Source organism: Corythoichthys intestinalis, chromosome 3, assembly GCF_030265065.1.
Source record: "Corythoichthys intestinalis isolate RoL2023-P3 chromosome 3, ASM3026506v1, whole genome shotgun sequence".
In the NCBI taxonomy this organism is placed as follows: Eukaryota; Metazoa; Chordata; class Actinopteri; order Syngnathiformes; family Syngnathidae; genus Corythoichthys; species Corythoichthys intestinalis.
Genome location: NC_080397.1, coordinates 12,400,661 through 12,418,989, shown reverse-complemented (window position 1 = coordinate 12,418,989; position 18,329 = coordinate 12,400,661). Strand labels below are relative to the sequence as shown.

Below are 18,329 nucleotides of genomic sequence, written 5' to 3'. Positions count from 1 at the left end.
CTTCCTGCAAGCCTACTCTCGTTTTGTAGCTCTGAGAGGCCATCCAAAAAGACTTTGGTCTGACAGGGGAACAAACTTCGTTGGCGCTAAACCAGCCTTGCAGGAACTGCACGAACACCTGGCCAGCCTGCAGGAGGCTTCCATCAAGAATGAAGCCGCTAAGAATGGAACAGAGTGGTCATGGGACTTTCATCCGGCTGACACACCTCATCGTAACGGAGCTGCTGAAGCCGCAGTAAAGCTCCTGAAAAGAGCCCTTATGAGTCTTGGAGGGACAGAAGGCTCATTCACCTGGAGTGAACTCCAAACCCTTTTCTATCAAGCAGCTAACCTCACAAATGAAAGGCCAATTGATGCCAGAGCACAAATCCAGGAAGACTCAGTCGAGTACATCACACCCAACAGTCTACTCCTCGGACGAACCGGACTTGGAGGCGACACGGATGGCCTTGAGCTTTGCATCCATCCCTGGCGCCATCTGAGAGCCATACAAATCAGTGTGGACATGTTCTGGTCGAAATGGAGTGAGCTTGCTGGACCTAATCTATTCATTCGGCCAAAGTGGCACCACACGAAGAGGAACGTTGAAGTTGGCGACATCGTGTGGATCGCTGACCAGAATGCCTTGCGAGCACAATTCCGTCTTGGACGGATTCAAGCAGTCTACCCAGACAAGAAAGGACTTGTTCGAGACGCTGATGTAAAGATGTGTGCTGGCCTGCCTGCAGCGCTAGCAGTCAGGCAACGCAGAAAGGACCTACAACAACTGACGACAGTCATCCTCCGGAGAGACATCAGGAGATTGGTTGTCCTCATTCCCACTGAAGAACAGAATGGTTCTGCTAGGCAAGGCACAAGCTGACTGGCTGATGTCATCCATCGCCTGGTTCTGGAGGTACCGCATCATGACATAATTGTCCTGACACCCTTAAGGGTTGGTGGTGCAAGCCAAGCGCTGCCACACCATGACACACACTTGCACATACACGAAGATAGAAGTTGAGTACACACATAATTGTGCCCTGACAGTACACACCCCTGTCAGCGTAGGTGCCCGAACAGTGACAGTGGTATCATCATCTTCGTTGGCCAGTAAGACTGAACTTTTACTCAATACCAAAAAAAAAAAAAAATGTGATGTGGTGTTAGAGTGGGTGACCTCTCTGAATTATCAGTCGGTCAAGTGGGAGGTGTTGCGTCTGCTGGGTTAAACGTGTTTAAATTGTGCCTCACCTGCTATCTTGTCCGGGAAAGGGTTAATTCACTGTCAATCGGAAAGGGGTGTGGATTCGCATTTAAGCGGAAGCTGGGTCGGCGTGGCTGTCATTCACGTTCACGTTGCCGAAAGAGACACGCACCGCCGGTGAGTTTGCGCTCATTTGCTTGTGTTTGTATTATGTATTTGCACCTACTGCATTGCTTTTAGATGGCTTGGCGTTTTTTTTTTCACGGTGATCGCTCGATGGCCTTCAGGTTTTGTGTCCGCTGAGTTTGACAGTTGATGACTAGCGTTGGGTTAGCGTAGCCACTGAGTCAATCTCACACCGAATCAGCGAGCGGCGTGGGTCGCTTGGTGAGTCATGGGAGATGTAGTGCCGGGACAGCACTGCATTGGTGCTTCGTAATCTGTTCACTTGTGTGAAAAAACTACATTTCCTCATACTGTTAGACGTCACTTCTTCCTAGTAATTCAAAGCATTGGGCAGCGTTCGTAACGTGAAGTGTTTAATGATTCTACTACTACCTTAATGAAATGATGGGAAATGTGATTTTAAAATATTGCATAATATTTGGTTATTGCAATCTGTGCAACTTAATTGTGAATGAATTATATATATTATGCACAGTATTATTTATTCATTTATATATAAGAAGCTTTGTATATATTTGTATTTAGCATTATCATTATTTTAATATTTATACACATATATACATTTTGTTTGCATTTATAGATTTATAACCTGCTTGGTGTTTGCTATTTACTACTCCAAACAAATCAACAATAAAAAACCAATAATATACTGTGAGCACAAGCCGAGTTATCCAGTGTGTTCTCTTTCGGATCCCTTTCGGCGGGGAAAACGCCACAAAAAAGCGTAAACGGCCGAACACTACTCTTACTCCGCTACTTTGGGCTGCACTACATTTTCTTCTTCATTCTATATATTAGATTTTACTTTAAATTTTTTTTAGAGATGTCAACAATGGCTCCACCAGTTTAATCAATGAGACGTCGCAACAGTAATCATATGACTCTATTATACCAATCAGACTCGAGCTTGCCTTTAAAGAACCATTTAAAATTAGTATTTGAAATAAAGCACTGCCGTCAGCATTAATCAAAAGCGTGGATTTTGACCTCTAATAAAAGAAGATCATATAGTCAATTTTGTGTTGAGAAAAAAAAATACCTTTGTTTAAAAAAACATCTTAAGCAGTTACTCACAATGTTACTCTTTACTTGAGTATTTTACTTTTAATTGAATAATATTATTTTGAGGTAATGTTAGTCTTACTTGAGTTAAATTTTTGGCTACTCGCCCCACCTCTGTTCACTTGTAACGTGTCCTTGAATGTTGTCAAAGGCGCTTTGAAATAATAAAATTTATTAATAATGTTAAGAGAAAATATTATTATTATTATCTCTTAACCCTTTAATGAGGCACATAACTATTTTGGGTCATTTAAAAAAAAAAAAAAAAAACCTGGACTCCATAAAGGCCTCGCGCCCACATACGTGGAAATTACATTTTTGATCAAGTGTGGCCTATATGACTGGGAATATCAAGTTCTCGTATGTGTATGCCAGGTTTCGATATCTATACTTACAGTTTTTTAATGAATTCATAAAATAAATTCATAAAATGTTAATAAAACCAAAATTCATAAAATGCATAAAACCGGAAATACACTCCTGTAGTGGTCCCCAATAATTGAGTACAATCCTAAAGTGAATTTAATGATGATAAGGATAATGAAAAAATTATAAATGTTTTTTTTCAGTGTCAAAAGAGTAATATGTTATAGTGTACCTCACTGCAAATACTTCTGTTTGAAATTAATATTTTCTATTTTTAACACTATACAGGTATAAAAGCTTCACAAGCAGCAGCATGTAATTAGGTATATAAATGCATTAAATTAAATTGGAACACAGTTGAGGTGGTTCCATTTTCTCAAATGGCGCTTAACGAAAGTTGATTGCACAACCGTAATCAAGATCATGTGCAGTATGATGGAATTTAGTAATGGGCATGGCCCTGCAACAAGTTCAAATTTTTAAGGTGAGATGCCACTGAGTAATATGTAGCATTGGACAGTAAGACTAAAAAAAAATCCACAGTTTGCCTTGTTTCTGCAGATATTTACTCACTTCTCGTGGTGTTATAATGACTGACAGCACAACTCCATCATCTTCCTCGGTTGCCTCAGGCGAAGCAACAAAGACAGGCTCAGACGGGAACAAACCAGCGTACCGCCACACCTAAAAAAACCAAAAAATAAATAAACTCTGATTCTACTGCTTTCCGGTAACAATCAATAAAATTGCCGTATCTCAAAGTGCAACGGCTATTTATTCTGTTACGCTTTCGTGAAAAGACGTCATCACAAATATTGTCAAGTTTGTGGAGACCTTGAGCTCTTTGGTGTGCACGTCCATTTTGAGCAGAGAGTCGCTGAAGACGTGGCCAAAACCACATGAGTAGAAGTAGCGGTAAGGTCGTCCATTGTAGTGCTCGTAATTGATCTGAGGAAACTCCAGGCCACCGTACTGCAGCAGTTCGTCATCATGAAGTTCCTCGTGGGTCAGGTGAACCTGGAAGAGGCCGAATTTCATTCACAAAAGATTTCTATTTGGTAAGATAATTTGATTATACTGACCTGAACATCCAACAAACCTTTTTAATTCAGTTTCACAGTGTGATGGAGAAACATATGGGAGGCGACGTCGCTCACGTTCAATACATTTTCAATGGAACAAGCGCGACGAGGCAAAAATCTCCAACCCTCTTGCGGCGAAGCGACACGCGACATTCATGCATGTGAAATTTCGCGCTCGTACACGCTGATACACACTGATACACACTGATCACATGTCAGCCAATTAAACAATTTCTGGGTGGTTTGCTAAGCCCATGGGTACATCGAAGCAACTCGTCAGACTCAGATAAACTGCAGCTGGGGAGAGCTCCGTGGAATAAATGAATAATAAATATCATCGGAAACGGATTACGCTACACAAGCACTTTATTATGCTTGTTGTTGACACTTGTGTATGTAAATATGACGTTGGTATATTGTTTTTTTTTTTTTTTTGGTAGATGAGATGCATTTGTGGCAACCTGGCAGGATTTTTTTTTATGTAGGGTTTTGACAGTTGGCGTCAAAGCACCGTTCCGCCCTGTTCCGACCCCAAATCTTATTCCGGAACAGCGTTCGGGTCTGTTCCGGCCCACTTTCCCCTCTGCTTATGACGCCATTGTCAAATAAAGTGCTAACCAACTTTATATGCTTCTGGTAACACATTTTAAAAACTATCTGTTATACTGTAACTAGTCAATACATCATTACTAAACTGTTAATAGATGATTTATTGTTCAATTGTTAAGTGTTTGTTCACCGTTTGCTGTGATGTATCGACATTAAATGCCCCCCTTAAATTTAATTTATTATTTTATTTATTTTATACACAAAAAGTGTCCCAAACTCATGGGTTTGTACTATACTGTTGTATTTTGTTGTTCTGCCATGTGATGGGTCAGTATGTATTTTTCTCTGCATTAAACAAAATGTTCAACATTTCATCTGTGGTGTTTCTTTGGTAAAGTACACAGAAAGTCCCATGGGGGGAACAACCTTGAGGGGAAAAAAAAAAAAAGATATTTTAAAAATCACATCATATTTCTGTACCGTGACCCTCTTCAACCTATTTTCTATTCTTCAAAGTTTAGTAGATGTTTAGCTAATTATGAAGAAGTTAATAAGTTAATAGTCATTGGTAAGTAAGTAATTAATAGCTTGTTAATTGTACATTACTAATAAGGTGTAAGTATAAATCATTGACATACAGCTTACAAGTTATTTATTACTCATTAATCATTAGTTTATGACATATTAACTATCAATAAGACATTATTATAAATACTTAACAAACTGTTAACAAACCCTTAACAAATCAACAATTAATCATTAATTAACAATTTACTAATGATCTACTAACTGTATATAACGTATAATTATTATGAAGTGTTACCATTGTTTTCTCTACTGGGCTCAATGTAGTAATGCTAACCTGTAGTGTAATATATGTATGTATTTTCTTATTTTAAACGTTTGAACTTTAGTTCTACGGTGTGGTGTTTTAATAAGCATTAAAACAAAGGCGTAGGTTGAACTTGCTAACTTGCAAAACTACTGCTGTCAAGCCAGCCTCAACAAGGACCAACGAAGTCAAGCTAGCTGTCCCTCATTTGGATAATTGTTTGCATTACGTGCATTACGATAATGCAACGCGGTGGGTTCAGAGTGCAAGTCCCTTTATTAAAAAAAAACAACAACAAAAAACGGGCCGCTATCCAAGAATGGGTCCACTTCAGGGGGACACCGACATGAACATGAATTGACCTGAAAAAAAAAAATCTGTGAAATGAAATTACACATTAGAATTTCATGAGAGTACTTTGGTTCAGATCTTGGGGTTGTTTAGTATGCCTCAGATGTAGATGCTGTTATATCGTTCTTAACAATGTTGAGACCAAACCTACGCCCTTGCATTAAACATCTGTGAAGGAACTGGAGTCTCGTACTCTATCAACGGGTGGTATAACTCACATCTGAGTGGCTAAAATATTAACGGCATTGATAAAGTTGCTGCCACCACTAACAATGGCCACTTCCTGCAAATACTGGCTTTCACTCATGTTTTTCTTTACTACTAGGCGTCAGAAAAATGAAATTCTCGTGTTTTTTCAGTTTATGAAAAAAGATTCTTTTCACTTGGATGGATGTGATAAAGGTTTTGTCTTTCCGCTTTAAATTGTAGAGTTCACTTTAACTCATAGACGTCCAATTCATTTGAACTGGGTCAACCCTCCCACTACTACTAGTGATAAACTAATTGAAATTCATAGCAAAAGAATAAAAACACACATGCATGATTCATTCATGCATTCATTCACCCTTTCCAGGGAAAAAGGATTGAAAGTCTATTTAAAATTAAAGACTGGTTTTAGGGTACCTCTCCAGGCTTGGTCATCTTGGCTGTGGCTGTATAGTTGGGCAAGGTCACAAAGTTCTGGTTCAGAGGAGTTTGCTTATCCACGTTCAATGGGAGGACATATCTTCTTGGCAGGTTTCTGCAAAGGGTATTGTAGAACTGAAAAAAGACAACACAACATTTGAGTTAAATGTAAATGTGTTCAAAACTGAATGATCTAACCCTTATCACAAATAAAACTAAGATCACGGTAAAATAATAAATGAATAAATAAATAAAAAATAAAAAAAATAATAAATAAAGGAGAAAAAGGTATCAGTTTAGGGAGCAAAACTTACATTAGTGATTAGCTATTTTCTACTAATGCATATTCTCCGAGAGGATATCTACAAATAAAAATGACACCTTGTCCATCTCCTCTCCAGGGCCTCGACGGAGGTTCTCCAGGGTAAAGTCTCCGATAACCTCGCCGTCATCACCGCAGCACATGTCCATAACCAGCAGGCCGTTGTCCTCAAAGGCGTTGATCTGATGCAGCGTGAACATGGGAGCCGCGCGGTACTTCACTTCACTCTCCTGTTCATAGATGTCATATCGCATCCATCACGAACACCGCACGACACACACCAGGTTATTTTGAATCCTTCTTCACACTACAGGCCCTATTTTCAAATGATGAATTGAGTATTTAGCAGATTATGCTTCCAAATATTTTTTTTAATCACATTTAACCCCAATGTAATCGCAACCCTGAACCCTGGATTGAAAACCACAAAACCATTATAGGGTTCCCGCAGGTCCTTAAAAAGTCTTAAATTTAAAATCCGGATAATCAAGCTCTTAAATTGTCCTAAATTTAATGGAAATTTGCTATAGTTATTAAATTTCCAAACAATGTGTTTAATTCCAGGGAAATCCTAGCAGTCTGGCGTTATAAGTAAGAACGATATGTTCTCCGCAACCTCGGGGTACGTCAGCGACTCATGGCCCAAAAGGTCACAATATGCTCCCACCAAGAATCGATATGTCGTTTTACAAAGAAGGTCCTGTTTAAAATAAAGAAAAGAAATACAAGGAACCAACAAGTTTCTACCAAAATCTTCGATTAGAATAGTGTCTACATTAGCTCAGTGGCTGCCATTGAAGGCACTAGACATCCATTTCATATTGACTGGATTGGACGTCTATGCCGTCAGTGGCACTGAAACCAAAGCAATCACAGTCTTTTGGAGGCACTTCCTGTTCATTTTAGGGCATTTACAGATTACTTCCTTTTAATTTTGAGTCACTTCCTATTCATTTGTAAGGTGCACAATAATTATCGGTCCAATAATAGGAATTATGACATCATTTCAGTGAATCCATTAACATTATTAATAGGCCCGATAATATATAATATTTTTGGCACGGTGTCGGTGGATTGGGATGTGTGCGTTTGTTTCCACTCCTGTTTTGTCAGTATGCAAAGTTTTGTCCATCACTGAGTGATAAACCTTACAATGGCAAATTAGCAAATGTTTGATTTTACTGGGTTATGTTTACAAGTTCTTGGGAGGCCTTTTGGTAATTGATAGGCTTGCTGTCCTATAAATTTCTAGGTTAAGAAAGTTGTTTCATGGACCAAGACCATAAAAATTTCCTCTCCTGTTGCACCAAAATGTTTAATCTACTGACAAAGCACAATACCTGTTGGGTTTATGTTTGTTTCAGTTCAGTGCTCATATTTCAGGGGAACACATCGACAATGATATTGACTGATTGATTGTGATTGACTCAAATTAAATTTATTTGAAAAAAATGAATCCATCCATCCATCCATCCATCCATCCATCTATATATATATATACATATAGATATATATAGATATACATATACATATATGCACTAGGGCTGTCAAACGATTAAATTTTTTAATCGAGTTAATCACAACTTAAAAATTAATTAATCATAATTAATTGCAATTCAAACCATCTCTAAAATATGTAATATTTTTCTGTAAATTATTGTTGGAATGGAAATATGAGACACAAGACGGATATATACATTCAACATACTGTACATAAGTACTGTATTTGTTTGTCATAACAATAAATCCACAAATTATTATTATTAAAATTCTTTCTTTCGTAGCTCTCAATGTGCAAAAAACGGCGCCATTGTAATCTGTTTGAGGCAATGCATGAGCGGGTCATTCCGCGCATGCGTTAAGTGCGTTAAATATTTTAATATGATTAATTAAAAAAAATAATTACCGCCCGTTAAGGCAATACATTTGACACCACTAATATACACACACACGCATATATACATATACACAGTATATATGCATATATGTATATATAGATGAGGGTTGGAACATACAGTAGATCGACTGGTAAATCGAGAGCTCCGTCTTTTGGCTAAGCTCCTTCTTCTCTACAGTGGACAGGTACAGAGTCCACATCACTGCAGACGCTGCACCAATCCACCTGTCAATCTCCCGCAGGGCAGGATATCATCCTTGACCGGAGAGGGCACATCACCCTTTCCCTACTGAAGACCGTGGTCTTGGATTTGGAGGTGCTGATCTACATTCCAACCGCTTCACATACAGCTGCGAACCGCAGTCACTTTTCAGTAGCCCAAAAGCATCAGAAAATGACGTGTAAATGCCTCAACAGAAAAAGGAACTGATCGAAAATCAACAGGAAAAGACGTCAAATGCCCCCAAATTAACTTGTTGCCTGGAATTGGCTGCCACTGACATCTCGTAGTGATAAACTCATTGCACAGGTTCCCACCCTTAGTGCAAAGTCTGCAAAAAGACTTTTTCATTTGGGACAATTAGGGTGAAAGCTGTCGTGTGGCACATGAGAGGAGAAAAACACCAGTTACAGTGAAATGAAAAGTTTTTTTCATCATAATAAATTGTTGCGGCATGTTTTGGCCTTAAATTATATTTTTAAACGCTTAAAAATGTCTTGAAAAGTATTAAATTTGACGTTAAACCCTTTATTACCACATGTATCATATTTCATACACTTAGTATGTCATGATTTTGAGACTAATCTGAATTTTGAAATTTTTCTTAAAAAAAAAAAAAAAAAAAGTCAACACATGCATCTGCAGGTTCCATGAGAAAAAAAATCAGGATTTAGCCAGGGTTGACTTCATTGACTTCATTTTGGTTTGTTGTGTGGGCAAAACTGACGTAGACCTATTAATTCATCTACTACAATCAGAAGCGAATGCATGAAAAAAGCAAAGAATGAAGTTTTGTTTGTTAATTAAAATTTTTGCAAACATTAGGTTGTAAAATAAGAATTTAATTTATATGTAGACTAGTTTTTTACCATTCACAACTTGTTATTCGCGTGATGTCATTTTGAAAAGTAAAAGGTCTTCCCATCTCAGACACTGGGGTATTATAATAAAATCCCAGTTCTCCAGTCGAAAGTATGACATGAGGGGCCATTCATATGCAATTTTCGACTCGACGAGTGGTATTTTGCATAATTATGACATCACATGAACGCAGCATTAATCCTAACCTGATTTTTACCTATGTCTGTTTGTCCATTGGGTAAGGTTTTCAACTAGCAATAATCGCGCCAAACCTGAGACTGTGTTCAAGATAATTTAAGTACAAATAAAGGGATTATCATTAAACTTGCGGGATATGTTCATAATATGAAATGGAAGAGGTAATTAAATTTTAGGGTCATGAGGTCACAGGTCACGGAGATCAGAAAATGAAATTGGCAACAACTCAAGAACAAATTAAAGGATTATTATCAGATTTGCAGGCAGGATGTGTTTTTAAGTCGTTGGTTGCCATTGATGAATGAACATCCATTCATTCGTTGGCAGCCCTCCCACTTCAAATGGATTTGATGTCTATCGCCATCAACATGAGATTTTATTAAAACTGGTGAATTTTCTCTTTTTTCGCATTACCACAACACAAACTCTGTTTGTGAATACTGTGGATACTACACATATAACATGGTCTGGGCAGAGTTAATATGAAATTTACGAGGTGATTAAATTTTGTAAGGTAATGTCATGATGTCAAAGGTAAAAGAGTTCAAGATAAAAAGTTATTTCTGGTGGAGATCTGCTGTCTCAGAGTGCTTCTTTAGTCTATTATATATGTTTTGTCCATGTAACATCTTGTGCCGTCTGACTCACTTTGCCAGTGTGCCGGTCGACCAGGTGGAAGATTGTATCGTACTGGGGCTCCCAGGTCATGACTTTGTGAAAACTTTTTCCCTGAATGCGGTACAGCATGAATTTGAGAAGATCCAGCTTGATGGGCTGCTCCACAAACACTATGTAGTTTTCTGACATTACTGTAAAAGACATAAACATAAACACAACAAAGTATTTCACTTTGTATGACACTTATTTCAAGAGAAGAGACAGGTTCCTTGAGATGCAAACGACCCGATTGTCACATTTTAGGAGAAACAATATTAGTTTTGTCATTTTTTATTAATTATTAAATCATGTGTGTCGGCTTAACGTTGTACACTAAAAAAAATGTATTAAAATTGAAATAAATTTTAAATAAATTAAAATGTATTTATTTTATTTAAATTTTAAATAAATTAAAATGTATTTAGACCCCGATGAAAGATTGAGGACTCCATAAATTGGAGAATTTTTTTAAAACATTTTTTTTATTTGAAATAAATGATGAAAAATATTTTGTTTTAATCAAAATAAAGGAGTGAATATTTGCATTTTCCTGTGTTTGTTTTTATCTTTTACTAAAAAGTAAAATAAATAAATAAAAACTATTAAAACTGTCAAACAGTGAGTTTAAAAAAAATCTAAATGTAATACTTCCTGCGTTTTCCTTTTTTTCTAATTTTTTTAAAAGTTAAAAAAAATATAAAGGATTTTATTTATTTTTTGTGCTTTTTTTAAATAAAAAAAATATAAAGGAATACATTTAATTTAAAATATTAAAATAAGAGAATATTTGCAATAAAAAGGCTAAAAAAAGGATTTAGAAAATTTGTTGGGAAAAACAAAAAGTCTGTAAATGTACTGTATTACTCTACAGTGGTTTGAAAAGGATCTAAAGCTTTTGGAATTTCTCGCATTTTTGCATAAAACCCCCTTCTGTCATTGTTTGCAATTAATCATTTAAATCTGAAAACCTATAAATGTTTGGATGATTTTAGTTAAAGCAGACAATTTTTTCATCTGTGTGGTTTTGACAAAGATCACATCACATTCGATGGTGATTTTGTGCAGGAATGTGAGAAATTCCAAAAGGTTCTGATAGGCTGCCATACAACTGTAGTGCTTCTGTCTCTCCTTCTTTTCTTCTGTCCCCTCATAACCCTTCCTGTTCACTACTTTCTATTAATAAAAGAGGCATGTTGAATGATCACAATGAGAGTATGTCATACTCCTATGGGATACATTAAAATTGTTCAGACAAATCAGGCACTCAGATTTCCATTCTTCGTGTCAAGCAGCTGAACAGGACAGGTTTGTAAAAAAATTAATTTAAAAAAAAAAAAAAAAAGCTGTAAATGATTCACAATTGTTATTTGCCGATCCACGTGATAATTGATTAGTCACTATTAATTCTGGCAGCCCTAGTTGGAAGACATAATGGCCCTCCAAAAGAAACCAAATTATGATGCGTCCTACATCATAGATGAGTCTGACACCCCTGTTCTAGAGGAATGCAAGGGTTTTCCAATTGGACAGCCCAATTTTTTAAGCATAATAATACAAATCAATCACAAGGGAATTTGGAGACTGAAATATGTGTATTTGTACAACCAAGTAAAATGTGGGAATAAACAAATCCTCTGGTTCTACTGCTAATCTACCAAGGCATGCAAGTGGGCGCCTTGGCACGCTTTGCAATGCTTCACGGAGCCATCCAGGAATAGCATGGAGGTCTGATTCAAAATTGCATTGACTAAGTCGACGACCAAACCAGTGAAGGAACACTTGCTGGTGCTCCCTCTTGACTTTGATTATCAATATTTCTCAGTACATTTTTTGTTTTTTCGAAGAGTATATAAGTGCAGGATAAAAACTGTTATATGTAATTGGGAGGAATAAAGACAGTCAAATGCGCAGCTGGTGAGAGCTGAACACAATACAAAGGCACTGTGATTGACAAAAGGAAGCGGGGTGAGACTAGAATTTAAATGAGTAATTAATAAGAGTAGGGGAAAAAACAGTCAAGTGTAGGCTCAAGCCTGTCAAAGCAGGCAGGCGCCAAAGCGTTTCCCATAGAATACATTCATTCGACTTTATCCCTTTGGCGACGTGCCTCATCTCACCGAAGCTGTGATAGTAGGAGGGTTTTCTGGGTTCACTGGCTCGGATGGAGCATATCACTTTGGCTCCGTAGAGGTCTGCGCAGTCCTCGCTCGCCCCCGTCTCCTCGGGTGGGGGCACGCGGATGATGTTGTAGAAGAAACCTGAGGTGGACCGCAAACGCATCAAGCTGTGTGGAGGTGGATTCAATAATGTGTAGGGAAGGCAGGGATTGAGTTAAACACATGAATAAATAATTATATGAATAATTAATATTATTATTATTAAATACTGTAAATGAACAGAGAAAATTAAAAATGTGCACTGGTTTGGTATATCTGCATAATCCAAGAGAAGTATTAAATACAATTTGGCTTCTTTGCACAGAAATATAAAGGATAAGACAACACCAAGTACAAATAACCTTCATATATGAGAGACGGTTGCTCCAAGTATTGCGCTATGCAAACACGCGTTCCTTAAACCTCTCAAAAAAATGCCACCGCTTACGAGCAGTACATTGTGACGTCAATTATACACACGTGCGTACAGCACATAAATGATGATTCAATTGAAACAGGTACAATATTGCTAAAAAAAAACATTTTTTTAAAACAGGCAGAAACACTCTATCGTTCCCTGTACCTCTTTAATCCGTCGCTGTCTTTCTCTTTTCTCCATTTGAGACAAAATCCATATATAAAACACAACTCATTTTGTCTACTTCTGGAAAATATTGACTTTGGTGCATTGGCAGAAGTGCGAACAGGGCCCAGGTGCAATAAGCATCTATGAGCTCCTTGAGCCAAGCGGGGGGGGGGGGGGGGGGGGGGGTGCTTAAGGTTCAGGATAGGGATATGACAAAACATCGAAAAGGTGATGTATTACAATGCTTTGTAGCCCAAAAAGATATTGCTTTGCTCCCACCAAAAATCGATATTAAAACTGTGTCACTGTTTAAAAAAAAAAAAAAAAAAATTAAAGAACCATCAGATTGCTACCAAAATCTTCCATGAAAATAGTGTCTACGTTAGCTCACTGGCTGCCATTGACAACGCTAGACATCCAATTCATTTTGATTGGCTTGGACATCTAACACCATCAATGGCACTGAAACCCAAGTCTTGCAGGCATTTACAGGTTACTTCATGTTGATTTTAGGGCATTTATAGGTTACATCCTGTTGATTTTGAGTCACTTCCTATTCATTTGGGGGCATTCTTGAGTCACTTCCTTTTCAGTAACCCAAAATCAACAGGAAGTGACCCGTAAAGGCCCCAAAAGGAAAAGTAATTGACCGAAAAATCAACAGGAAATGATGTGAGATGCCTTAAAATTGTGGTGTTCCTTGCCCACACTCCACTCTTCTGACTTTTATTGTTGTAGCACTTCCTGTTTTGACGTATGGTATCAGTTAAAACTTGGCAGACCTGAGAGTGCACCTGCAGCTCATCAGCAATCAACACTGCTTTTAAGGAGCGGCCTGGGTAGTAAGCAGGTGCCAGATGATTCTGCCTGTTGACATTGGTACATCGGCCAACTAAAGCCTGTGGTTTTTGATTCTTGTTTTTGAACGCTTCATTGATTCTGTCTTTTGCCTTGAGGACACCCACTCAGCTAAGCCTCCTGTCAGAACAACGCCGCCTGCCACAGCCATTCACTGGATCATCAACCCCACCAGCCATCCAACACCTTGCCTGTCTTTAATAAATACCACTTTACTCTACATCAGCTTCCGGGTCACAGTTCGCCCAGCCTGCCATAACAAAAATTAACTAATTGCTTGCCATTGGCTGCCACCGACAGCCATAGGTGGTGGCAACTAGGATTAGAACTAGGTGGGAGGGTTGGCAGCGAATGAATGTTCATTCGCTGCCAACCCTCCCACTTCAGACAGATTTGACGTCTACTAGTGATGAAGGAATGAAGGATGAAAAGAACTTGTTTTTCTGTTATCAAATGTGTAGTGAAATATTGTAGAATGATTTCCTGACCCATGTATCGATAATTGTTGTATCGCCATGTCGTGATATCGTTATCGTGAGTCTTGTATCGCAAATCGTATCGTATCGGAGCTACTCGGAGATTCCCACCCTTAGTTCAGAATCCCATGAGTTTCACAAGTGCATTCACTTTGGAATTCAATAAAAACTGCATATCATAAATCATAAATAATGAGTAGGTATTTTTTTCTTCAAATTCAAAACTGATATCGGTTAGGTAGCAAGCTAATATCTAGATGAATTTGCATTCAATTTTCTACAAATTTCAAATTTACTTCATTAGTTTTACTATTTGCTATTGATTTTCAAGTTGGAAAATAAAACTCATTTCACTTCACTTATTCCTTTTTTGTTTGTATGCCTACGTTCTCATTTTATTGTTGCATCCATACATTTCATACTATTTTCATGGCGTAAAATTATGCAAAAATTTTTTTTTTTAATTATTATGTGCACGGTCCTCGCTGCCTGTAGTTTTTCAGCTGCAGCCTCCTGACTGTCCGGACCCCTGGCTGGATAGACGTCCTCGCTGCTACCCCCGTCTCATCTGACTAGAGGGACCTCTTTTTGCTCCTTTACTCCACTGTATTTTTACGGACTATGACTTCGCTTGCTAATTCCCATTAGCAGTTCTAGGGTTCCTGTCTATCCGTCCTGGGAGTGGATCTCTCCTGACTGTGGTACTCCCCAAGGTTTCTCATTTTTCTCCCAATTGACTCTGGAGTTTTGGGAGTTTTTCCTTGCCGGCATGGAGGGTCTTAAGGATAGGGGATACCCAGGACTTGAACTGTATCTATTCATCTTTGTTGCTTCATTTCTAATTGTGTATCATATTGCCTCTGTAAAGCCCTTTGAGACTTCTGTTGTGATTGAGGGCTATACAAATAAAATTGAATTGAAAATTGAATTGAATAGTTCTGCTAAACTACTTCATACCAAGAGCGAGTCAACCTTCCACTGAGCAAACCAGTTCCTTCTCCCATTAGAGGGCTAGCAGTTCAAAGAAATGGAATAAAGAATGTTAACGAGTCCAAAATCTAGTCTAAAACAACACATTGCCTTTAGTCAGCGTATGAGAATAGGGCCCTGTTACCTTCGCCGACCTTCGGTCGAGTTATACTTCTGCGTCAGACCTGCGCCGTCAAGGAAGACCCGAGTTACGCCCCTGCGCCGTAGCCTGACGCGCTCCTCTCGAATTTTCTAACCTTCGCGTCGCGTAGACGGCAGAAACAGACTGCGATTGGTCCGCTCAGACTGTTGTTTCCGGTTCAGCGCGAGATCACCGCCATTGCAGAATAGAATCAAACATTATTTTCTACACGCAAAAATGGACCAAGCCGACGCGAGTATCATCGAAAAACAAGTCTCGTTAAGACATCATTGTGATTGCCAAATGGCAAGGTCGCCGATTGAAAAAAAAAAACATTTTTTTAAATGGAAGAACCACCGAGACGTGTGTGTTCGGAATCGAGTGGCCACACGAAGCGGTGACCCAGTCGGCCAAAAACTGCCAACTTTTTATCACTTTATGTCGTAGTTTTGGTTGGTGCACTTCATCATTTATTGTGTACATACAGTGGGGAGAACAAGTATTTGATACACTGTCAATGGGTTTTCCCATTGTCAGTGTATCAAATACTTGTTCTCCCCACTGTATGTTTGCTGTGAGTCTGTGACTTATTTACGTGTCACACTTCAAGTATATGAAGAATAAAGCACAGATTTGGTGTCAAAAGAGTTGTTTTTATCTTTAATTTTTAATAAAAGACAGTTCACTCACGATACATCATCACTGATTGAGAGTGCCTCGGTGCTTTTTATGATAACGTTAAAATCAAGGCTCCCAACGCAGCTTGGGAAGTTTCATAGACGCCAGAAATCTGCTATGGCTTCCCACTGGCTGTTTGTAGGACACGGCAAACAAATCGGGCTGGAGGGCTTTGCAGACCTTGAACGCAGTGCTCGACGGCAGTTTGAAGCTAGCCGCCACAGCTAGCTCTCTCCACCCGAGTCTCTGTGCGGCATCAAAAGTCGGCCAGACCGCCTCGAAACCTTCCTCTGCGTCGCCTGCCCCTCAACATTTGTATGTTCAATATTTATTCAATGTTGATGAGCAGAATATTTACTTTCAAGAGTTCCATCTTTGCATTGTTTATTTTTTCTCCCTTAAACTAGACTAGCGGAAGTCAACAAGCATGCCCCAAAACTGTACAAACATAACGCCACACCCCTCTAGTGGCTTGGCGGTGAATTACAGAGCAAGGCGTTCCCTCACCGCAGAACTATCGAATGTCGAATGACGCCGTAGTCGCTGCGCCGTCATCGCAACGTGGGAGTATAACTCGGGTTTAAGATTTACTCACCAAACCCCTGGGGTTCCATCCAACCCAGGTTAAGAACCACTGACTTAAAAACTATATTATTGCTCCGCACATCATCTCACCTTTGTTTTAGACACTCCCCTTGCCCAACCCTGCCCCCTTAAAGCCTGCCAATCAGGTTCCCTACAGGCCCGAACCTGGGGGCAGCCGCACCCTGAGCAGCCTCCTAAGCTCTGCCCCTGCTTTGATGTTTTTCTCCGCTGTTATACATCAGAAAAAAATAAAAATAAAAATCCAATTTATTAACCAGTATTCTTTCTGCTGATGATTTCACATGATAAAGGTTTTTTCTTTCAATTTTTAAACAATTTTTTTTTACCACTGATGACAATTAATATCCAATCCTTTTGAACTAATAATACGATCGCTGCCGACCTCCCAATTCAAATGGATTGTACGGCAATTGCTGTCAATGGCAACTGTTAAGTACATTTGGCGTGTTGTGATCGTCAGACGACCAATCCGAAGTATGACATTTCTTTCGCTCAAAGTCAGCAGAGATGGACTCCAGCTCGCCCTTGACCCTGAAGAGAACGCGATAAAAAATGGATGGATGGATGTTTTTATTATGGGCTGTCATTTCTGTGATTGACTGGTCACCACTTTAGAGGAAAAAGGTTGTAAAAATAAAAAAGAGGGTGTAGTATACGTCATAATGTAATGCAGGGACAGCAAAAGGCTATAAATGCACAATGTAAGGTCTCAGTGGTGGTCAGTCGCTTAGTGTGCTGTGCATTTAAATGTTGAGGTGTGCTACCTCCTTTTCCATAAGAGTTGCCCATGTTGTATGTGGCACCTTGGCGGTCATAATGTGGGTGAGCTGTTGCTGCATTGATCGCAATGTACTGACTCCAGTCCACCTAAGATTGACATGCACAAAATTTGCATCTTTGTGGTTAAACCATGGCGAGAGTGTGCTGTCTGGCTACCTTTTCTTTCGTGTCCAGGGTTTGAGGGTCAATTCTTCTCATGTAATTTGTTTCTGTGCTCACGTAAAAGTCTCCCTTGTACTTGACAAAATGCACGCTTGCGTTGTCTGTGGCCTCTGTTGACGAAACAAAATTACAATTTATACAGCTGTGTTTATAACAATAGTAGTGTTTTTAAAAGGTGAGTTACAATCTTACTTACCTTACTTACTCTATGAAAAAGCACAATAAAACAGTCTGAAAACTACTCCCTGTCACCAAATATTTTAAAAGAAGCTGCACTAAAAGATTTATAGATTCAAGAAATTCCCAACAGCAAGGAATTTCAGAAAAAGGAAAGTTTTAGATTAGACATTCATGTGCTTGCTGAGTTCTGGACTAAAACTCCATAGGGAGAATGCATTTCACCTTTTAAAGAGGAGACTCGCAAGCTGATTATCATTACTGAAAAGGAACAAAATCATGAAAATGGTAATAGTAAAAAAAAAAAAATCAGTTGAAATAAGTAAAAACTAATTAAAAGAAG

The 18,329-nt window shown here is 38.7% G+C and overlaps 1 protein-coding gene across 1 annotated transcript in view; it reads right to left on the bottom strand.

Moving 5' to 3' along the window:
* Positions 1–18,329, bottom strand: part of bco2l (beta-carotene 15, 15-dioxygenase 2, like) — a 39,336-nt gene that overhangs the window by 9,177 nt on the left and 11,830 nt on the right. Inside the window, exons 4-11 of the mRNA XM_057831954.1 lie at positions 17,804–17,919; positions 17,632–17,734; positions 12,514–12,654; positions 10,388–10,548; positions 6,623–6,793; positions 6,239–6,376; positions 3,635–3,817; positions 3,374–3,484 (exon numbers count right to left, since the gene is read on the bottom strand). Of these exons, the coding sequence (XP_057687937.1) occupies positions 3,374–3,484; positions 3,635–3,817; positions 6,239–6,376; positions 6,623–6,793; positions 10,388–10,548; positions 12,514–12,654; positions 17,632–17,734; positions 17,804–17,919 (1,124 nt within the window). The remainder of the gene's footprint in view (positions 1–3,373; positions 3,485–3,634; positions 3,818–6,238; positions 6,377–6,622; positions 6,794–10,387; positions 10,549–12,513; positions 12,655–17,631; positions 17,735–17,803; positions 17,920–18,329) is intronic.